Source organism: Mustela lutreola, chromosome 2, assembly GCF_030435805.1.
Source record: "Mustela lutreola isolate mMusLut2 chromosome 2, mMusLut2.pri, whole genome shotgun sequence".
Classification (NCBI taxonomy): domain Eukaryota; kingdom Metazoa; phylum Chordata; class Mammalia; order Carnivora; family Mustelidae; genus Mustela; species Mustela lutreola.
This window is the reverse complement of record NC_081291.1, coordinates 147,751,021-147,774,126: the sequence shown is the minus strand read 5'-3', so window position 1 is coordinate 147,774,126 and position 23,106 is coordinate 147,751,021. Positions and strand designations below refer to the sequence as shown.

The 23,106-nt window shown below is 35.4% G+C and overlaps 2 protein-coding genes across 8 annotated transcripts in view; one reads left to right on the top strand and one right to left on the bottom strand.

Moving 5' to 3' along the window:
- Window positions 1-23,106, top strand: part of MED12L (mediator complex subunit 12L) — a 325,613-nt gene that overhangs the window by 235,725 nt on the left and 66,782 nt on the right. For all 6 annotated transcript variants that reach the window (XM_059163744.1, XM_059163745.1, XM_059163742.1 and 3 more), the window contains 4 exons: window positions 15,483-15,630; window positions 19,941-20,059; window positions 20,714-20,857; window positions 21,707-21,870. In XM_059163744.1, the coding sequence (XP_059019727.1) occupies window positions 15,483-15,630; window positions 19,941-20,059; window positions 20,714-20,857; window positions 21,707-21,870 (575 nt within the window). The remainder of the gene's footprint in view (window positions 1-15,482; window positions 15,631-19,940; window positions 20,060-20,713; window positions 20,858-21,706; window positions 21,871-23,106) is intronic.
- The window catches only part of P2RY12 (purinergic receptor P2Y12), a 42,706-nt gene continuing 24,195 nt past the window's right edge, over window positions 4,596-23,106 (bottom strand). Inside the window, exons 1-3 of one of the 2 annotated variants that reach the window (XM_059163756.1) lie at window positions 15,226-15,496; window positions 8,544-8,709; window positions 4,596-6,608 (exon numbers count right to left, since the gene is read on the bottom strand). In XM_059163756.1, coding sequence (XP_059019739.1) covers window positions 5,566-6,585 — 1,020 coding nt within the window. In that variant the 5' untranslated portion in view covers window positions 6,586-6,608; window positions 8,544-8,709; window positions 15,226-15,496 and the 3' untranslated portion in view covers window positions 4,596-5,565. Of the gene's footprint in view, window positions 6,609-8,543; window positions 8,710-15,225; window positions 15,497-23,106 lie in introns of those variants that run through there. The other variant, XM_059163755.1, reaches the window with a different exon arrangement.

Below are 23,106 nucleotides of genomic sequence, written 5' to 3'. Positions count from 1 at the left end.
ATGGAACATAATTTAAACATGCATCTTCTTGCTTGCTTCAGTGGAGGGGAAATTTTAATTTCTAAGTAGAAGTATTTGACCTACATAATTAAGTCTAAATTTCCCTAAATCTCCAAAACCATTATCTAGATGGAGGTTTGGAATAGTTTCAGTTTAAATAAGGAAATGCTGTACAAGAAAATTTCATAATATGAAAACTGGAAATCACATTTTGGTCAACTTTCAAAATGTCCAAGTGTGGGAAACTTTCAAAAGAGGAATTGACTTAACGGTGCCCATTTCTGAAGTTAGGGAATATGTTCTTTCAAATGGGGCAAGTTTCAAAATGTTTGACCATACTAAATATCCAATAGACCACACATTGCTATATGTCCATGTGCTTAACATGCCCAGCAGAGAAGTTAGGAGCACTGTCTTAGGAGTTGGAATGCCTGGGTTCAATTTCTTATTGGAGCTCTTACTTATTTCCTTGTGACCTTGGGCAAATTATTTATGTTTTCCATGAAACCGTTGCCTTCTCCTTACAATGAAAATAAATAATAGTATTTACTTTGTTGGGTTGTTCAGGAAATGAAATGAGTGAAAATTCATCAAGTGCACAGACTAATGTATGTCATGTAGAAGAAGATGTTAGTATGTTTCTTGTTGAATAAAGTTAAAAGTGGGATACCGTGTATACGTTTGGGGAAAGATCACAAATGACGGGTGGGGAAAAATCAAAGATGAAATGAAAGGTCCCCCAAATTAGAAATTTGCCAAATGGGAAGAAACCAAATTTTAAGTTCTATATGTAGTCAAAACCAATAAAATTTGTATAGCTAGTAGTTATACTGCTCTAAATGATAATATGTTCTTATTTACTTTTCAACAAAAATCCTCAGGTATTGGTCCCATTTTGAGGCAAACAGTTAAGCAGTTTGAGCAATGATGCATTCAAGCCAACTTCGGGCCCATGCAATCCGGTTCAGAGGTCATGCTCAGAGCCCGCCTCACACTCCCAACTGTCAGAAACCACAGTGTGAACTGGAATTGTTTACTAGATTCTAGACTTTCTGGGCTTTGTATTACTTATTGATGAGTGAAGAGTTTAAAGTTTAAATTTAAAGTTTAATGAATTTGTGAAACTTTATCCCTTATGGTGAATTACATGGTTGAAAATGTAAAATGGTTCCCAGTGGTGTGATCTGGATAGAATTAAAGAAGATACATTTAAAGCTCATAGAAATTAGAAGCCTGCCAAATGGCAATAAATTATTTTTCTCATTTTTAGTCTCTTTTGTGATTTTCCTTTGGATCAGAGTTAATAGTCTAAAGATTCCTGTTGATGTGGTTAACTCGTACCATCTAAATATTAATATCTGAAAAGATGAGGAAGTATTTGTTTTGATTTGGAATGAAAGTCATAGTGGGAACTCCTACAAAAAGAGCCTTTTACTTCCCATCAGATCATAGCATGGTACTTTCTCAGATGACATAAAATTGTTTAAGAAATTTCACACGGGATTAACTGAAAGTGGAAATAATAATAAGCTAAAATAAGTTATGTAGTTTAACATTAACTGTAGAAGTGTCTATAAGTAAAATCAGTATTAGAAAATCTCTACAGATAAGTAGAAACAATGAAGTCTTAATATTACCTTAAACATATTAATATCTGTTTTCTCTTATTATAAAAGATAAGCAAGCTTGAGGAATTCAAATATAAGCATATGTATAGTAGAAACTGAAAGTTAATCTCCCCTTACATATCTATACCTGTGTGTGCAAATATATATATTTACCTTTATTGACAAACCAGATCTTTATTTCCTTTCATGTTAGTCTGTGAAGATTTACCTGTTTTTTTTTTTTTTTTAAAGTTATACTATAGAAAGTTACCATAGTTTGGTTAAGCCATTACCAATTGACATTTCATGTTTTTTCTTTTTTCCAAAATTTTCTCTCTTAGAAACAGTACTGTAGATCACATGTATGTCCATATATTTTTGTGTAGTTGTTTCAACATATTTGTAGAAAATTTCCTGGAAGTGGGATTGCTGGACAAAAGCTGTGCAGCAAAATGTTGAATGGTATTTTCGGATAGATTTCCAGAAAGATTGTACCAATTTACATTCTCACTGAGTGGGATTTTTCCTTTCAACACTGTTGTAAAAATCTCTTAAAGCAATTCTAAACTTAGAGGTGGAAAAAAAACCCCCATGCAATTTAAATGTAAATATACTTGTTTATTAGTGAGAGTATATATTTTTTTGTATTTTTAATGTATTTTTTACATATTTTACATACATACATATTTTTAATGTATTAAATATTAATTAAGTTAAATTAAATTAAATATTTAATTTAATTTAATACATTAAAAATACAATACATTTTATTTTTAATGTATTTAATACATTTGTATTTCTCTTGGAATTTGATGTTTTTATGTCCTTTTCCCATTTAAAAAGATCAGGCTGTTTCCCTTTATTTACTGACTTGTATGTGCATTTCTACATATTTAGTTCCAACTGGCATCACTGTAATCTCACTTTGGGCATTTCCAGTCAACAGTGATCACCCAGATTAGGCACCGGAATCTATAGTTTTTAGGTTTTTTTTTTTTTTTTAAAATTTTAATTTTTTATTTTATTTTTTTTCAGCGTAACAGTATTCATTGTTTTTGCCCCACACTCAGTGCTCCATGCAATCCCTGCCCTTTCTAATACCCACTACCTGGTTCCCCCAACCTCCCACCCCCTGGTTTTTAGTTTGTTTTTAATGTAAAGCTGCTGAAACACTTAGATGCCTGAATAGTGGGTTCTTCTTGTGATTGTTCTCCATCTGTTTTTAGAGTTCTGGTCCAGGGTTTGTCAATCGTCTTTTCTAAAGAACCACCTAGTAAATATTTTGGTTTATGGCCGTGCAGTCTTCACCACAACCCAGCTACTCAATCCTGTTGTTGGAGCTGGTAACCAACCATGGATAAAACCTGTGGGTGGTGGCCGTGTTCTAATACACCTCACTGTGGCCCCTGACACTGGAATTTCATATAACTTTAATACAGCATGAAATTTTAATTATAGTATTTTTTCTGTTGATATTTGAAAAATGTAAAAACCATTCTTAAGTTGGTGATCCAAAAAGGAGGAGTTGACTGGGTTTGGCTTGCAGGCTATACTTTGCCACACCTGGTTTAGACTGTTTCTATAAAAACCACTGTGATATCAAACTGCCCCTAACCAGCATCCTTCGGACTTGTTAGCTCCTAACGCTATTAACAAGGCTACATTTTGTTTGTCTCATCTGAATTTTTCAACTTCTGGATCTGAGTCTACAAAATTGGGCTTCCTTTTTTTTTTTTTTTTTTTTTTTAAAGTTATTATGAAATCTGGGATTTGTTATGTATATTAAAATTCTTAAACCTGGAAATAGTGACCTATTCTGTGTGTCCTGAGTACTCTGTAAATACTGATCTCTCGGTCCGTCTTGAGTAGATTCAGTTTGATTTTTGATATAGGAGTGTAGGCTGTGTCAGGTCATTGAATAAGGAATTCCCAAAAAAGTGTGATTTAGAGTTTAATGTAAATTTTTTCATTTTATATAGAAAAACATAGGTAATTCTGAACACTTTATAGTTCTTTTTTAAGAATACTGTAATACCATTGGCATTTCTGTTTTTCTGTTCTTTTCTTTCTGTTAGGGAAATTGTTTTCTCAGTGAGTTAATTTCATACAAAGGGAAAGATTATTTGGGAAAGTCTTTGCCCACTCTGCAGTCTCTCAGCAGTTCATGTGGTCATGGCACCATGGTGTCAGTTCTAACCCACTCTGTACCCCCTGACTCGGATGAGTTGAGGGGTGGATTTGCCCTTCATTTTTCTTGTATGCAAAGTAAGAAGACAGATGAGTCGGCCTGTGGTATTCTTCCATTTTAACTATCCTGCTGTTCTTACAGAATGTGCACACTTACACATGTGATGTTAAAGTGAATTGTGTTTCTACGTGGCTAGAATGTAGACTAGCACTATGTAGAACATGCCTCATTTTTGATGCATTTCTTTTTGTGCTTCACCTCTAACACACAGTGCTTGCCTGTAGAAGTGCCGGGGAAGTAAATGGAGCCACTTGAGAATAGATCTCATTTAGAAAGTTGAGCGAGTTCAACTTTGCCCTGATATTTAGCTCAGCAGAATATGTGGAGGATTTAGATAAAAATTGATTAATACTGAAGTTCAGTGAACTTCCATATACTGCAACTCACCCTCTGTTTTTCCCCCCCTCTCATCATATTTTGCTACTGGTATTCATGCCTTATATTTGAGAATCACCTCTGGGGATCATAAATAATTGAAATAATACCAGCTTCCAAGTGTATTATATATTTTGTTTGTACTAAAAATAGTGACTACGGCTTGTGTAGAATCATATTTCATTATCATTTACTTATGAACTAATTGATGTGTTATGGTACTTTCACTAGAGACTTTGTCCAGTGATGTGTCATAAAAGTTTTTGCAGTTATCCTTTATTACAATGGTTTGATGTTTGATGTAGGAGTATATAAGAGGTGAGCTGTGATATCTAATGTCTTCGAACAAAGAAATTCCAACAAAGTGTGTTTTAGAGTTTAATATACTTTTTTTTTGATATCTCACACAAGTGACAAACCAGTAATTAGAAACATTTTACCCACTTTTCTGCTAATAGTTATGCTTTGCAACCGCATATTCACATTTGTTTTTCTCACTGAAGCAATATTCACTAACCCAAATAGCAGGTAGTTTCTGAAAGCTAATTAATAAAGGTAAGTGGCAATGATGGTATTTTACCATTAATAAAACTGTTTTCTCTAGGATTAAGGAAATACTCAAAGAGTTTTTCGGTATTACAAGGTCATAGAAATAACTTTTAAATAAATAGCAAAATAAATTTTGCTATTTCTGCTCTTTTTATTGGACAAGTATTTTAAAGCCTATCTTTTTAATGAAAATTTAAAAAGTTCAGTCCAGTTACCATTTCAATTAGTTTAAATTTCTTAGGCTTTTGCTAATAGTTAGTTAGAAGTTAGTAGTTTTTATAGTCTTTGTTAAGTGTCCCTCTTAAAATATTATAATGAGTATCACAATAGATCAGCATTTGGTCAGGGACTAGAGTGTATGCACATCTCAGTATAATTTTCAGTCAGAAGTTTTTTTTTATCAGCTTTATCATTTTTCCTTAGTTGATTATAACTTGATAATTACACTGTGTTCAATAACGTATTAAAAAAATTACAACATTTATCCTATGGTCACCCACATTGCTAACACTTTATAAATCATGACTTCCATGTAGTTTGGCTTATAACCACTATGATTAGATACAGTTCATTTTGCTAAACATCTACATGTTAGGTTTCTTTTTCTACATTTTAAGACAGCTTTTACTACTGGATAAGTAAATGAAAATGACTTCTGTTGTTTTCTACTACTTGTTTAGAGAGTCATTGTTACTAACTCAGCTTACTATTAGTCAGTACTTTTACACAGTGCTTTCCTTTTGGATGTTCCAGACGCTAATAGGTTGGAATATTACCTCAGGTGTTTTACATTGGAGTCTCTTCACTTGGGTCACCACTGTCCTGTTCTTTTTTCCTGTTTTGTTGGGATGGAGACGTTGCAGAATTGCGGCACTTCAGCATACTCATTAAGGAATTTTTGAAGGACTTGCAGAGGAAAAAGTAGATGAATGGATCCAGGCATGCATTTAAGGAAGTCAACCAAAGTGTGCTTTCTTTAACATAAAACAGAGTATTCTCAGCGGAGCAGTCAAAGACATCCCGGGTTTGGCTCAGGGTGTAGGGAATGCGAGCAAAATGGAAAGGAACAAAACAAATAAAAAATACAGCAATGATAATGAAAACTTTGATGTTTACCTTTTTCTTGGGGACTTTGCCTACACCCCTTGTTCTCACATATGACCTGTATAGTTCTTTTGTAATGAGTGTATAACATACAATGACAATTAAAAAATTAATCCAGAAAATGACTTGACAGATGTAATTGACTATTTCATGCCAGACCAGACCAAACTCTGATTTGAGGAAAGAGCATTTCTTCACATTCTTGTCTTTTGGCCTTTTGTTGGTCAGAATCATGTTGGGCAAAGAGAGTAAGAACATGAATGCCCAAATTATGACAGAGAGAATTTTAGCCCCCAAGAGATTGCTGGGGTTGGACATCTTAAATGGCCTGGTGGTTTTCTGGTAGCGATCAATAGTTATCAGTCCAAGGAATGAAATACTGATGTACATTGTGAAATAAAATATGACAGAGGTCACTTGGCACACAAAGGTTCTCAGTGGTCCTGTTCCCAGTTTGGCATCACTGAGAATTTTGAATGGAAAAGTCAGAATCATGAGAAGATCAGAAATGACTGTGTTCTTAAGAAAAATGATAAAGTTAGATTTATTGCGGATTTGAAAGAAAATCCTCATAGCCAGACTGTTTGTGATGAGTCCAACAAAAAACAGGACAGTGTAAAGGAGCGGAAAGAGGACCTGTGTGATCTTGTAATCTCGGGTGCATAAACTGCCATTTGCAGCCACAGAGGTGAGGTTGTCCATGGCTCGTGTTTCTTCTTCACTACCTAGGAGAGGAGAGTAGGGATGGTTATTTTCAATCTCAGACTGTCGATTTTGGTCTTCTCTCTGTGTAACTTTTTTTAAAAAAAGTATTTTGTTTATTTATTTGGGGGAGAGTGAGCGAGAAAGCGCACACAAGCATAACAACAGGAGGGGGTGCAGAGGGAGAAGGAGAAGCAGGTTTACCACTGAGCAGGAAGCCCAAACTGGGGGTCCATGTGGGCTCAATCCCAGGATCCTGGGATTATGACCTGAGCCAAAGGCAGATGCTTAACTGAGTAAGCCACCCAGGTGCCCTCTGGACAGCTTTTTCTAAAATCGGAGGTTTCCGTTATTAGAAACAGAAATTATTGTGACAGTAAGAATACAGAAAATTGAATCTCGGAATACTTAATTGTGGCAAATATCAAATAAAATGGTCTGAAGTACGTTATGTGAAGGTAGAGATACTTTGGATTTCTCAATTGTGAAATGTTTGCCTCTTAAAGGACGTTTTTGTTAGGCACATGCAGACAGTATATAGAAATGGGAAGGGAAACATGGACTGTGCTTTATTCCTTTACAGCTTCATTTCCATGCCATTTAGCTTTTTAAATTTCTATTCACAGTCACTTTTTCTGTATTCTCATTATTCCTGGGCTTCATTTACTCTGATAACCATCAAAGGGTTCCAAGGAGAAATGACGGATAATTGGCTCTTAGAATTTAAAAGTAGAAAGGGGCAAGAAATTTGTATAAAATCACTTGAAGGGAATTTATTGTTAAATATTAAATCAGGTATATAACTTTATAATTGAAGATATTTCTGCCTGTATATTGCTCATATATCACCCATTCAGAAATCAGCCTCAGACTAATTTTTTAGCTCCAAATATTTTAACCTACGTATATCTTATTTCTGACTTTGCACAATATATTTGAAATTTTTACATACATTCTCTTGAATATCCTTCATTTAAAAAAAAAAACACACACACACATACACACAAAAAGAAATGGTCATCAAATGCTGTTCTTCAAAACTGCCAGGGCATACTTTCCAGTCTATAGAGCATATAATGATGGCTAAAATAAAGTATTAAAGCACGTCCTTGTCTGGTTCCCTAGGTTATTATACCACAACAGGGGGCTATAAAAGAAAACTAAACTTGACTTGAATACATTATTGGGCATCTAATTAACGTTTTTATTTCATCAAAGGCAAATGGAATTTGATTCTATATCAATTTTATTCCAAAGTATAAGACATGGTGTTGTTCAAAGCATACATATCCAAATTAAAATAAAACAAAAAAAGATTCCATGTGAAAAACTTAAGTATAACAAATAGAGAAAATACTAAATTCCCACAAATGTAGTATTTCACTGTCTAATTATTGAATAAAAGATTCATGTCATGAAAAAAAGATTCGTGTCACAATTAGGGCTTAATTTTTGACACCTCCTTCCCAGTTTAACATGAAAATACTAAACAACATTCAGTATTAAATTGAGGTAAGATGGTAGATTTTAAGCTTCCTTGCTACTGCTATTTACTCTAATTTGTGCATTCTCTGATCGTTTCAAAAATTATCTGTTGGGAATGCTCATTTTGCGTAGAATGTCACCTTATTTAATGAGTAGTCTTGATAACAGGATATCACCTCCATTTATCTATATATAGGTCTCACTTTCTACTCGAGGTAAAATAAGACCATTTGTGTTTTATTTCCATGCTCTGTGTGTGTGTGTGTGTGTGTGTGTGTATTTAATGAAGCAGTTAGTGGTTGTCTCTAACAGCATCAATACAGCTTGTATTTGAAATTTTATTCCAAATAACTACCTGAATCAATATCGATTATTGTTGAAGTTTTCTAATTTTAAGAAAACTTGACAAACATGTACACACCCATCATCTTGTAAACACATATATTTGTCCAATACTTTATATATAAAATTACCTGGTTACTCTGTTGGTTCAGGAGGATTTAAATGTATCCATTAGGTGGCATTTAGTACATCCTGCAGAATGGCATCTGGTATTTTCCTTTTAGTGTCTTCGTTTAGTTGTTATTACTCTTTATGATCAAGTATCTGCTGAGCTTTCATCAGTAAATCTTGAGTGTTCTAGAGAGAAATGAAGAGAGGAAGAGAGGACTTCCCAGTCAGAAATTACCTTCCAACACCCTGGACTCAAAGCTGAGCAGACACAGTGTTTCTGTCTGGCCCCTTTTAGGACTTCTGCTTTTATTTCCCTGGGAAATGTGGGGTAGGGTGGGTAAGAATTCATCTTTTCAGAAGCAGTTTTAAAATCTTGCTGCTTTTTGCTGAAACCTGCCATAGAGTTTGATGCTTTATGAGTTCTTTTGATTATTTTCCATGCACATGATAGATCCATGTTGAGATCAAGCTTTTTGAAGTTGGCTTCCTGGAGAAGGTTGCAGGCTTGCTTTCTCAGATAATTATTTACGTGAAAACATACTGTGCTCAAGCTGGGTGATATATTGCCTTTTAACAAGTAATTACATTAACTCAAAATGTGTGCTTGTTATAGATGTTAAGTCTCTTGTTCCTTGTTTTTTTCCTGGTTAATAATGTCATTATTTTAAATCTGTGTTTGATCAAGTCTTTGTACGTGAAACAGTTTCCTCTCATTATAAATTTTAAGATTCCAAAATTACATTAAAAAGGAAAAACAGTAATATCCTTTGGCAGACTTATTATATAAAGTGTCTTTTTTGCTTTTCTTAAATAGAATTTAAATATAAACAATTTTTGTAACCTTGCTTTTTGTTTGGGGGGGGGAATATATCATTAAATTAAGAGATCCCTGTTTCTGGGACGCCTGAGTGGCTCAGTTGGTTAAGCAGCTGCCTTCGGCTCAGGTCATGATCCCGGCGTCCTGGGATCGAGTCCCACATCGGGCTCCTTGCTCCACAGGGAGCCTGCTTCTCCCTCTGCCTCTGCCTTCCACTCTGTCTGCCTGTGCTCACTCTCACTCTCTCTCTCTCTGACAAATAAATAAATAAAATCTTAAAAAAAAAAGAAAAAAAAGAGATCCCTGTTTCACTAATACCTTTATATAAATACTATTTTTTATAAACATATATTTTTATCTATTTTTGCTTACACATAGATACATACAGTATTTCAAACTATAATGTTCTATTTCCCAGTAGATCCCCTTGACTAGGTGCCTTTGCTATGAACACTTGTTTTGGTTACTTGTTTCTTCTGAGTTTTGAGTGTGTCCATCGCTGCATGTTAAATCATCTTTGATCCCCATTTTTAAAGTGCAGAACTGCAGCTCAGCATCACCTAAAAGTTGTGACAAATATACATTTTTGGGGCACAAACCTAACTCCGGTGGACCAGAAACTCTGGGTAGGTTGCAGCCTCTACCCGAGTAGGCTGCTCAACTGAGTGAGCCACCGGGTGCCCTGGAAAAGTGGGTACTCTTCCGTTATTTTTGTTTTGAAATTTATTGAAGTTAACCCATTTTCATACTTATTTGGAGACATATTAGACTCCACAAGTAAGGAGTCTTGGGTTTGGGATATTTAGCAAAAGAGAATGCTATGTTGATCCAATTATTTGTCCTCCCTGGCTTGATTGTTTTGCTTTTGAAAGTGGAGAACTTGTGTATGTGTTTTATATATAGTCAACCCCTCTGACCCTCATTGCATTGTGCTCCTAGGATGCATTGAGCCTGTTGGATAAAGCTGTCATTTCAGCCATACCATGGGCTATAAGCTATTGTAGAACAAACATTTCCTACATAAATCTAATGAAAGGAATCTCCTATTTTCTGGATTTAAAGAAGTCACTCCATTTCAGGTAGAGTAATGAATGAAAAGACGATGCTCATTTCTTGTTCCTTCGACCTGACCTCCCCATGCATGTCACTCCCTTTTGACACACCTCCCTGAGGCTTATCACTCATGTAACATCTACTTGAAGTTAATTTATTCTAAAGAGAATAAAGTGGCATTTTGGAAAACTCAGCTAAAAGAAATAATTTGAAGTCTTCTTTTAACAGTTTTTTTTTTTCCATTTTAATAGATTAACATACAATTTTATTGTAAATAGCTCCATGGTTTTTAAAAAGTATTTTTTTTTTCAAAGATCTGTTTTTTTAAAGAGAGAGAACCTGCACATCCTGAAGATGGGGAGGGATAGAGGGAGACGGGGGAATGTGTTTTAAGCAGACTCTGTGTTGAGTGTGGAGCCAGACATGGGGCTCCATCTCATGACCTTGAGAATACAACCTGAACTGAAATCCAAGAATTCAATGCTTAGCAGACTGCACCTCCCAGGGACGTCTTAAAATGTGTTTTTTTTTTTTTTTTAATTACTTTTCCAGTAGTTGGGGTAGGGTGCTCTGTGCAATTTATTTCGTGATGTGTGCTAAGTTTGCATTGAATATTGAAACATACGCAATTACAGAGTGTTGGGGAAGTATGAAATGCTGTAATTTGTTTTATTAGAAGGACTATTGCATTTACTTCACCTATTTTTTCTTAGTGTTTGGAAGAAAAGGAAGCACATCTAGAGTGGGATTCTTTTTTTTATCTCTTTTTAAAAAGAACATTAATTTATTAATTTTAATAATACAATTGTTCTACAATTATTGGGGCACTATAGAAATACCAGGAAGTACTAAAGAAGTAAAAGGAGAATATGCATCTCTGATCATCTCACTTCTATTATCACATCTTAGGAACACACACATGTTTTGGCAACATTTCTAATCACTTATGATTTGATGATGACTTAGAGGAGATTTCATTTCATTAATTTAACTCCAGTTCTTCCTTCTTAAGGGTATTTGGTTCAAGAGATTTATTTTAATTTCTGTAGTCCTACAAGCCTTCTAGAGGTTTTGGACACATACCCTCTTAGTCTCTTAGCACTTAAGTCTTTGTAAATATCAGATATTATCTGGAGAAAAAGAGAAATTGATCCTGAGCTTGAGATTTTCAGAAATTCGTTTATAGGTTAGATGACCTGTCCAACTTAAGCACAACAGTTGGCTGGCATGAGAGAGGTTGCTAGACTTCTCGACTCTCCAGTTGACTTTTTTTTTTTTTTTTCCTAACCAAAAAGTGTGTCTTTCAGGGTATAAATAGAGTAATTCTTTGGTACAGATTTCTAGTCATTGATATTTCTTATAACTATGCAACTTGAGGGTTTTTAATACCTAGTTGAAAGAGCAGAACTCATTGATACCTTTCGATATATTTGATACCTTTCGATATATTTGGTCCATTTTCCAAGTCTGACCTTGTTCTCATATAGTATGAATTGCTATTTGAAGACATATTTTTCACAAGTACAAAAAGTTGATATGAATTAATCTTGTAGGCTAATGAAAAACCATTCCTTTTAAACTATGTCTGCATTTCCTCTTTGAAGACCTGTAACAGCTTTCACGATTTACCTAAAAGATATTAATTATCAGATACAAATCTGGTCTTGAGGCCCCATGCAAAGGCTTATGGGTGGTTCTTTAACAGCTAAAGGCCATGTTGCTCTTGCTTTTTAATTTCATTCCTTCACTCTCAGCTCTTCACTTTCCTTCTGGCCCAACTCTCTGAGCAAATCAGATCCAATGAACTGATACAAGATTCTTCCAGTTCCTAATTTTTTAATCTCCAAATTTCCCTGTAGTATTTTCACCAGCCTCCCCCAACCCGTTTAAGTAGAAAGTTGTCCCTGTCTTTCCTTCCAAGTCCCTACCCCCATCTGGATGTCCTTCACAGAGACTCATTTATTTGAAATATATCTTTGGCACAGGAGTTTGCCTTTGGTTGTCCTAATGTAGTTCTCCTCTCTTAATTTTCAAGCTTTATGCCCAACTACCAGTAAGTCCCTCACATTTACCATTTCACCATCTACTCTTACTACAACCCTGTTTCCGGTTTTCTGCTCCACTACTCTAGAGAAACTTCTCCTTTGAGGTTGGTAAGTAGTTTTTAAAAAATATGTAAGTCAGAGAGGCAACATCTATTGTAATTTCGTAATGCATTTGATGCTATCGATGGCCCCAGTTGTTAATGTCTCCTTTCTGACTTCAGTGTCCTTCACTCGTCCACTCATCCTATTAATTATAGAGACTGTGTGTGTATCATTCTATGGCTTGTTTATCTCCTTTATATATCCACTCTGTTGGTTCGCCCCTCCCTCCCAAGGAGAACATATTGCTCTTCTTCCTAACAGCGTATATTTAGTACCTAATTAGTGGCATCTAAGAAGAGTATAACTGTGAATATGACAGACCTGTGGGTTCTCCCTCACAAAACTGTCTAGCAGGGACAACAGACATTAAACAAATAGCTAAAAAATGAGTGGATTGCACTCTGGCAAGTGCTCCCCTCCCCTCCCTACTGCGCCTGTGCTGTGGGCTTTCACCAACTGAGGTGACAGTGAGTGACCTGATGGTGTAATTGTGTACAGCACTTACATGCGAGAGGGGCAGCCTGTTGAAAGTATTTTAGGTGGCAGGAGGAGCAACAGCAAAGGAAGGAAGTACCCTTGCATCTTGAGGAAATGTTGAGTAATGCAGGACAGTGTGAATCCGAGGTGCATGAAAGTGAGAAGTGGAATTGTAGAAAACTGAATGGACAGCAGGGTGTTCTGTGTCTAATATGCTGCAAAACATTTACATGCTTCATGTATTCTCATTCTCATCTATTCTCAGTTATTCTTAAAAAAAAAAAAAAATCTCAAAAGGAAGCTGGTATTAGCCCATTTTGTCAGGGGAAGAATCTGAGGTCCAGAAAGGCTCATTAGGACAGAAAGACTCAAAGGACCATGTGAGTCAGCAGATGGCACAACCTGAATTCAGTCACAGCGCTCTCTTATCCTGAGCTTGGGCTGTTACTGGTATGGGGGAGCCATAGTATCTATGCATTTGTGACGAGCTCTGCAAATACTTTAATGATCCTGAATCTGTGTTCCTTGAGGACAGGGAACATTCATCCTTGTATTGTCTCAGGATTCCTAGCATCTTGTCTTCGCACAGGTAGATACTCTAAAAGCAGATGTTCAGTAACTTTGACCCCTTTCTATCACTTGTGACACAGAAGTTTGCATTAAAACTGTTGATAGGTACCTTAGCTGAAAATAATTGCCAGGATACATGACAGGCACAGCCTGAGGTTTGTTTTTGTTTTAGATCTTATTTATTTATCTAGGGGCATGGAGAGAGGGAAAACTCTAGTGGGAGGAAGGGCAGAGGTGTAGGGCAAGAGGAAGCAGGCACCCCACTGAGCAGGGAGCCAGATATGGGGCCAGATCCCTGGACCCTGAGATCATGACTTGAGCTGAAGGCTGATACTCAATGAACTGAGCCACCTAGGCTCCCCCTGCCTGAGTTTTGTACAGTTTTCTCAGTGTCCTCCTGTTCCCTTCCAGGGTTGATATGTATACATTCCACCAGACAAAAAAGAAATATATCAATAATGCTCTGCAATGGCAACAAAAACTGGAGATTAATAATCAGCTCAGATCATTCAGGTGTGCAGCAAAATGTAGGGATCACTGCCTGTGATGATATTCAGAATGCAAAGAATACAAGATAACAACAACTTCTAGAAGAGACCTGCTCCTAGCTTTTTCTTTTTTTTTTTAAAGAGGCAAACTTAAGCACCTGTAATATTACTAAATATTTAGCAAAATGGATCACAAATGGGTATACAAATATATATTTCTGGGAGAGTTTAATAAAAAGGAATCCATGCAAAGTAAAGTGATGACCTGAGTGCAAGTGTGTGCGAAATACCGAGTGATGGGAAGTGACAGAAGCTGAGAGAGAAAACAGGCTCTTATTTCAAGAGGGCAGAAACAAAATGCAGCTTTGCACAGAGGGCAGAGTTTGGGCAGAGTCTTTGGTTTGTTTTTTAAAGAAGTCAAATTAAAATAAATAAATAAATAAATAAATAAATAAGTCAAATTAAGCATTGGAATTCTCCAAGTCTCAAGGCTTTTCTCTTTTTTGCAGCCACAAATAACACAGTGCAGTTAGTCTTCCATGGGAGAGTCTTTGCTCATGCAAGCTCCTCAGAATTAGATACTGTTAGGAAGTGCCTGACACAGGCAAGCATATACAAAAAGCTAAGAAAAGGCGATGGACTGAGGCAGAGAGCTTGGAATCTTACCAAGAAAGTGCAAGAGTGTAAATGTGTTTAGTGATATGTGTATGTATTTCTTGTGCTGTCACTTAAGTACTTTCTTTTCCCTTGTGCTAGAAACAGTGCCTGAATTTACTGTGTCTGTGAAACAGGGGCAGAGGTGGTCCAGCAGAGGTGTAGAACATGTTTGCATTTCTAGCTACTTGCCTCAAACCTAATGAGACCAGCCCTCTTTATTGTTTTGTCATGTGGAAATAAATACACATACACCTCACACAGTCATGTTGGAAGCCAATGGAACATTTTTCTCCCCGAAGTACTTGAGGATCCTAGCATGTTCATTTTTTAAAAAAATATAAAATATTTAATGATGCCATCTATAGAAAACCAAGCTTGCTAATAAATAACATTTTCCTTAAGGAAGAAGTATGACTAAATAATCTGTAATATGTGAAATTATTACCATGTCAAATTTTAAGCAATGAAAAAATTTTCAAGAGTCAAAACTTACTCTGTAGGGTACGCCCACATCAAATGCTTCTATTAAGACTTCAGGTCAGTTGACACTTTTTTTTTTTTTAACTTTAGCAAGTTCCAAACTGGAAAAACAAGGGTGTTGCCAGTGGAGGTTGAGGTGAATTGAAAGGTGGGCGGGCTGCCACCAGCGCAAGCCAGCATGGAGATGCTGTGGTTAGTGCATTTCATGGATGTGAAATGCAACCCCACCCCTGCAAACAAGGGTTTCAAAATGTATTTTCTGTTTTTCAGGATGAATCTTCAAGTCATGAATGTAACCAGCGCACAATCCTTCTTTATGGAGTGGGCAAGGAGCGTGACGAAGCGAGGCATCAGTTGAAGAAGATTACCAAAGACATTTTGAAAATCCTAAATAAGAAGAGCACCACAGAGACAGGGGGTAAAGAGCCTTAATGCATTTGTTCCCATCGTGCCGTCTTTTGCCTTTCCTCTTAGCATGGTCTTTATCAAAGTCATACAGGGCACTGTCACCAGAGTGCTTCCTCTCCTGAGTGACTCTCATATTGAAATATGAATAAGCATGTTGAAATTTGAAGACCTTGGTTCCATTTATAGTAATCCTTATATTAAAATACCATGCTCTATAGATACATACAGGTAATTTTAAAAATTCTTCTCAAATTTTCTACAGTAGACATAAATGAAGTACTGAAGAAGGATTTAGTCTTTCCTTAGTCTGGAAAGTTCCATTTCTTCAATTCTTTACCATCCCTTTTTTTAAGCTTTTAATTTGCTCTTTCTACTCACATTTGCACGATAATTGAAACTCAGGATAGTATAGTGGCTGATCTTGTCTTTCATTATTCAGAAGAATAATTGAATAGCTAATGTTGAGTACCCGTAACACCTAATGATTTCAACTAAAAAAGGAAAATTTGGTCTTTGCTCTATAATGCCTTTTTTATTTGGAATAGTCTTTTCCCATGCTCTTGACATAGATTTTTTACAGTGAAGCTATGCCTTTAGATTATGTCACCACATTGCATAATTGGAATTCTGTAATTGTCCACTTCACATTTGCCTAATTACTCTTTTCTAAGGATTGTTTATTTTATCAGGCTGTCATAAGATGTAAAATATGATATCATTATATATATTTCACTCTCATTACTGGTGCTTATTTATTTGTTATATAAATAATCAAAGAAAAAAAGTTTGAATTTCCTCTATGCAAACAATGTTCTTCCTACACATGGCATAAACCACTCAAGGAACCCTGCTTTCTTGGCCAGTACAAAATACAGACGTTTTTATGAACCTCTTCACAAGGCCTCTAGTCTTTAGTTTTTATCTAGGTGATTTACTTAGAACTTGCCCACACTAGATCTTTCCTGGAGAAAACTATAGAGAGAAATAATATAAATGGCTCTATGTCCTCTCCACCAGTAGGGAGCACATGCAGAAACAAGGTATAAGGTTAGCATGCTTCTGAGTGTGAATGTGGTGGTGCAGGTGTCTGATGTCTGAGGCAATCATCTTTAGAACATACTGGAAGAATTACTTCAGATGATTTACAGCAGTTCCCTGACTCCTCCCTTCCATGGTCACTGAAGGACCTTGTACCATGCTGGCACCGTGAGGGAACAACCAGTAGTTGTGGATGGGAAATGAAACCTTGTTGTTGTTGCCCTGTCATTCTTGAGCTTGGTTTAAAAAAACACAAAACAAAAACCCAGAAACAAAGAACCTGCTCTGAGAAAAACTGTTGATCTGTTGTTTTGCTGTTTCTCTCTGTAAGAGAAAAGAGGAAATGGATTGCATGGATTAGGTTGAATTTAGAAGCCCTATAACTAGCTAGCAAAGAGATTTGAAACTTCTTTTTCTTTTTGTGTACTTCGTATTCGAGTGGCCACTGTCTTCTTTAGAAGGGTCAGTAATACATGTCTCATCGAAATTAAATTTTAGAGAGTCTTTCCCAATCTTACGGAATTTTGGGGTTTGGGAGACTTCTAGGGATGGGAAGGGGAAGGAAACAATGTGGTGTCCTTTTTGGTTGGGCCTACTTCCTTCCTTCACAATGAGTGTTTAATGCCAGATTACATGCAGTCTATCCTATCTTTGTACAGTCTCTTAAATAGGCAGTTCTCACTTTTGAGCTCCACAAAGAGAACATCATTGTTGTTTCATGCTGCTTTTTGAGATATCAGCAGTGAAACCATCACTGTGGAGAGATATTTGCAGTGGGAATTTTTGTCTTTACCTCATTTTATTTTATTTTTTAAAGATTTATTTGTTTTTTGGAAAGAGAATGTACGTAAGTGTGGGGAGGGACAGAAGGAGAGAAAGTCAAGCTGTCAATACCCTGAACAGGAATCCCACCCAGGGGCTCGATCCCACAACCCGAAGATCATGACCTGAGCCAAAACCAAGAGTCCAGTGCTCAGCTGACTGAGTCACTCAGGCTCCCCCTGTCTTTCCTTCATTTTGGAAACAATTCCTCAATCAGAAATTTTTAAATTTTGGCCGTAGTTAGCTTTCTTCTGATAAATAGTCAGAGTTTAAGTCACTACTTAAAACAGTATGCTCGCTAGAAGCTAACTAGCTGTACTTTTGATTTATGGTAATTTGCTCACTGTTGCAGCAAAGAGGAGAATGGGTAAGGCAGGAAAACAGCTTGTGTTAATGTGTCTTTGATTTCTAGCTACATATAAAAGTATGGTTTTGAGGAACTGATTATAAGTGTTCTCCATCAGCCGTAAGTGTCAGAGTTCAAGTAATAGTTCCAGTTCATGGTCAGTCTTCATTTTCTGTTTACATTGGCCAATCATCTTTGGTTGTTATTGGTTTCTTTTGTCTTTTTCTTTTTTTAACATTGATGAAGTTTACCATGACAAAGGCCAAAATTTCCAGGATTTAAAGTTTTTTTTTTGTTTTGTTTTGTTTTGTTTTTTAAAGAAAACCAAAATTAAGCAAGAGCAATAAAATGTATTATGGAAGCAAATTAACATAAAACAGATGAGGAAAATCCATGGATTACAACTATATTGTTATTTATGTAAATATCATTAAAATAAATTAGTCCATTGAGAACCACCACTAATTTCATAATGCTTTTTTTTTTTTTAAAAAGTGAATGTAAATTGCCAAGAATCAATTGTATGAGGTTTTACGAAGTTAACTACATGTAAGTAAAATAGAGCCTATTTAGCATAAACCAAAAAGGTTGCATTTGTGAATTCTCGTGCTGGCTATACTTTTTCAAGTGTGTTATTTTTGCTTGTTTATTTGTTTTGGTCCCAGGAAGAACTGATTAAGTATGTTAACTTCGCTTTTCCAGCATATTATACCCAAGACCATTGATGTGAGTTTTCAGCCTTGGATTAATGATTTTAGCTCATGAGAAATTAAAACCTTGGATATTTTAAGCATGCTTATTGCATGTGAGCAGCTATATAGAAGGCAAATGACCACACTTAATTTGAGAATAGGTATTGAAGATCAAGTAGGTTTAATGAACTTCTTAGTTCTTACTCTTTGCCTTAGATTTGGTGGTGTTTAACAGAGCTGGCATTCTTTTACCTTCTGCTGCTCGTTCCCTTTTAGTTCTGTGTACTCTGGATCAGGGTTGGTTTGCTTTAGGAAAGAAAACATCCTGGTGTATGCAAGCCTGTGCCTTCACCTATAGACAACACTTGCTTGTATTTGAAAGAAAATCTCTTCTAATGTTCTTTTCTAAAATAATTACGTTTGCCTTTAGCAAAATCTTTGTACATTCAGTGAAATATTTGTGTCTTTAATACAAAAAAAAAAATCTGTAAGGTGACCTTTGTTCTCTGAAAGTAAACTTTCCCAGATAAGATGTGAGTGAAGACAGGATCTGATTCTTTTTGGATCTTATCCTTAGAACTGTTGAGAAGAACAGGAGTCCCCCTGGGATAAGTAGTGTTTATATACATATTTTTTTATATTTATATATATATATATTATTTATTTTTTTTCTGGAATTTTCTTTGAACTTCTTTATGCTAAATTGATAAATGTGGCACTTTCCCATTATGTGGAGAGTTTTAATTCCTTGCTACCCCTAAAAACACTTAAAATTGGGTAAATTTCTTTTTTAATATATTAAATTGTTTGGGAAAAATACCATGGTGAATGTCCTCTAACAAGATGCCTGTGAACTTTCTGTTCTGTCCGTGTGACCTTGGTGAATTTTTTTCTCTCTTTCATTGTTGTCATTGTATAGTAAGAGTAGTGATAAATGTTTATAGAGGTACTTTCCCTTATTAGCCAAAATCTGGAAACTACTCACTAGAATGAATAAATAAATGGCAGTATATCACACATTAGTGTATTATCCATGAGTGGGAATTACTAATTTTTAGAACAAGTTAAAATTGCCTCAACAATGTGGATCATTTCTCAGAATCACATTGTTGAGTGAAAGCTGCTGGATGTAAAAATTATTTCTCCTATGGTTCCAAAGTGGGCACTCCTTATCCAAGTCTTTAAAGGTCAGGATCTTGATCTCCTTGGGCGGAGAGGTGACTAGAAGGAGCCTGAAGGGGGGTATCCAAGTTTCTGGTATGTGATTTTGTGATTTGAGTCTCATTACCTGAGTTTATTTACTTTGTAGAAATTCATAGTTTGTGCACTTCCCCATGTATGTTATACTTTAATAGAAAGTATCGACTGCGAAAATCAAGAGCTTCTGTTAAATGGAAAATAATGTATCCACTGTATGTTTAGTTGGAGATGAAGGACCAAAAGCCAGGAAGAACAAACAGGAAGCATTTCCGACCCTGGAGACTGTGTTCACAAAACTTCAGCTCCTTTCATATTTTGATCAGCATCAAGTGACGTCTCAGGTACCTGTTTAAAACTATGTGTTATGCATTGGGGATATTCATATTTACTTCAAAATTTCTTTCATGCAATATATGTTTTTGGCCTTACTTGGTTGTAGAGATATGTTTTAAAAATATAATTTGGAATCATCTCAAATTATTGAGTAGTTCAGTTTTAAGTGTCAGGTTGCCTTCTTCAGAGAAATGAATTTTTATTACGAATACTTTTGCTTTATGATAATAGTCAACACTGTATCAAATATTCCCTAATCCAATACTTATGTTACCACATTTTGGTTCTACATTGCTATGGTGAGGACGAAATTTGTTGATGACTAAAATAAAATACTATCTAAATGAGCAAAAACCAGATCTGTGTTGTTTTATGAATCCACTGATACTCAGATAGATGTTATCTGGAAATTAATTAGCATTTGTAGTTGTTTTACCATTAGATAAAGATCTTAATGCGCACTTGGCTTATTTCTTCAAGTTAGAGTTGTAATAAGGAAGTTACGGATTTGTACATAGTTTTGGTTTCTGTGGGAATATGTTTTAACTTTCTTCTAAGTAGATTATATAAATTCAAGTTTTTTGCTTATAAATTAAAATAATTTTGAATATTGATCTTACAGTTATTTTCAATTTTTTTTTGTTTTGTTTTTGGTTGCCCAGATCTCTAACAATGTGCTGGAACAAATCACGAGCTTTGCTTCAGGAACTTCCTATCATCTTCCTTTGGCACACCATATTCAGCTTATCTTTGATCTTATGGAGCCAGCGCTGAACATCAATGGACTGATTGACTTCGCAATACAGGTGTCAGAGAGACCCTGTTTCTCTCATTTTTAGGAAAGCCAACCTGCTAGGCATCATATAACTTAAAATGAGCAACCCAGTGCATTTTTGAATCATAGAGACATTCTGAATCAATAGTATTCAACTAGTTTTTTATTGTAGCTGTGTTCATAGTTTTCAATTAAATAATTATAACTGGCACTAAAATATATAAAAGTCATGTAAAAATGTGAGGGTCTTGAGGATTTATTTTTGTTCTTTGTTGGTTTGTTTAAGGACAGCTTAAAATTTATTTACTATTTATTATAGAGTATATTTTAAGTTAAGAGCAAAAAAAATTAAAACCTTTCAATTTGTCCCATTATATATCTTATATACATACTTGAGTTCATTTATTATCTTGCTTTTAGTGAATAGAAATAAAACTCATTTTCTTTTTTTTATTGGGCGTGTTTTATTAATAATAAGAAAGTAATGATAAATAATTTCTGTTTTCTTCAAAAGAAGGGAAAGGACAGGAAAAAGTGAGAGGTAGGGATGTTCTATGAAATCATCTGGTCTAGAACTTTGGGCTGCCATCAAGTTTTGGTAGCTGTTTCAGTCTGGATACTTTCTGATTCTATGTACCATGATGTCTAGACAGAGGAAAAACCATAGAATTTGGTAAAGGATTAAAAATAAAAACCAGCTTAGTTCACTGGGGTTGTTTTCTCACACAGTGGTTGTGTGTCCGTATGGTTCTGCAACAGGATAATGGGTGTGATAAGATGGTATTGGGACGACTTGGTGTGTCTGCGGCTTGTGAAAAGAAGTGTTTTCCTAGTTCATTTTGGCAGCTACATTTTCATTTGGTCTTTTCTCCCATTGCAGCTGCTTAATGAACTGAGTGTTGTGGAAGCCGAACTGCTCCTGAAATCCTCCAGCCTGGCAGGAAGTTACACAACGGGACTGTGCGTGTGCATCGTGGCTGTTCTCAGGCGATACCACAGCTGTCTCATCCTGAATCCTGATCAGACAGCCCAGGTGTTTGAAGGGTTGGTATACAGAACGTCATAATGGTTTTTCACATTCTTATTTTCTGTGCATAATTTGTGATGGAATATTGTAGTGGTTTTAAGAGGAAAACGAGTACAGGTGTTTGTTTCACTTTAAAAGATAGCGGTAAACACCACTTTTGCCAGAAAACATTGATCAGATATGAAGATGTAAGCATGAAAAATATGTTCTCTTAATAGACAGGCCTTCCTTTCCTGCCCCTAGCTTCTATCAGTATAAGCCAGTTATTTACAACACTGTCATTTGCTATCCTGAACCATGGCTTATTATGAATGATGAATAAGTGACAGTTGCTTTGTTGATGTAATTTCAGTTTATATTCAAGACCAAATTAGCTATGCATGCATTGTTATTGATATTTGCTTCTTCAATTTCATTTCTTTTAGAAACTAAATCCATCTTGACAAAAGTTAATCTAGAACAAATGACTTTCTTAGTCTGTTTCTGGTTTGTTCGAACTATAGGGTGAAGTTTTCTCTACTGTGCCATTGGACCAAGTCCTAATATCATCCCCATTTCACGTTGAGGTGACAGGGGCAAGAGAAATATAGTGACAAAACACCTCTTTGGAGCTCCTTTTTGTCTACCGAAGACTTCTTTCTCTCTCTTTATATATATACATTTTGTATTATATATAATATATATTTATATATATTAAAACCAAAACCCCTCTTTTTCTTTTTCTGACATTTTTCTTCCTGGATTTAAAAGAAGCATGGGGTTCTTTGATTCTACAGTACTTTTTTTTTTTTTCAAATAATCTAGCACATGCAATCAATTTATAATCTATTCTAGAGTGCCATCCATTTAACAGAAGCTTTTTTGGGAAAATGAAATGCTATCCCGTTAATAGTACACATAGACTATTAAATGAAATCTCAAACATTCCAGATATTTTTAAAAAGTTTGAAAATAAATATTTTAGAATTCAGAAAACATAGGACTATCTAATAGCCCTGACCTACCCTGTGAAATTGCATAATTAGAACCATTCCCAAATTAAGAAACTGAGTCGCAGGGCTTTTAAATGATGTTTTTGGTGAAGTGATCCACTTAACATTGCATAGCTCATAGATCTCCCAGATTGCTAAGTCAGAGCACATTTGTGCTCCTTGATTTATACTGTGGTTTCTAAACTGTTTTTGGAAACCCATTAGTCATGAAATGAATATTATGATATGTTTTAACAAGTTTTATTTTTGTTATTTTGAAAT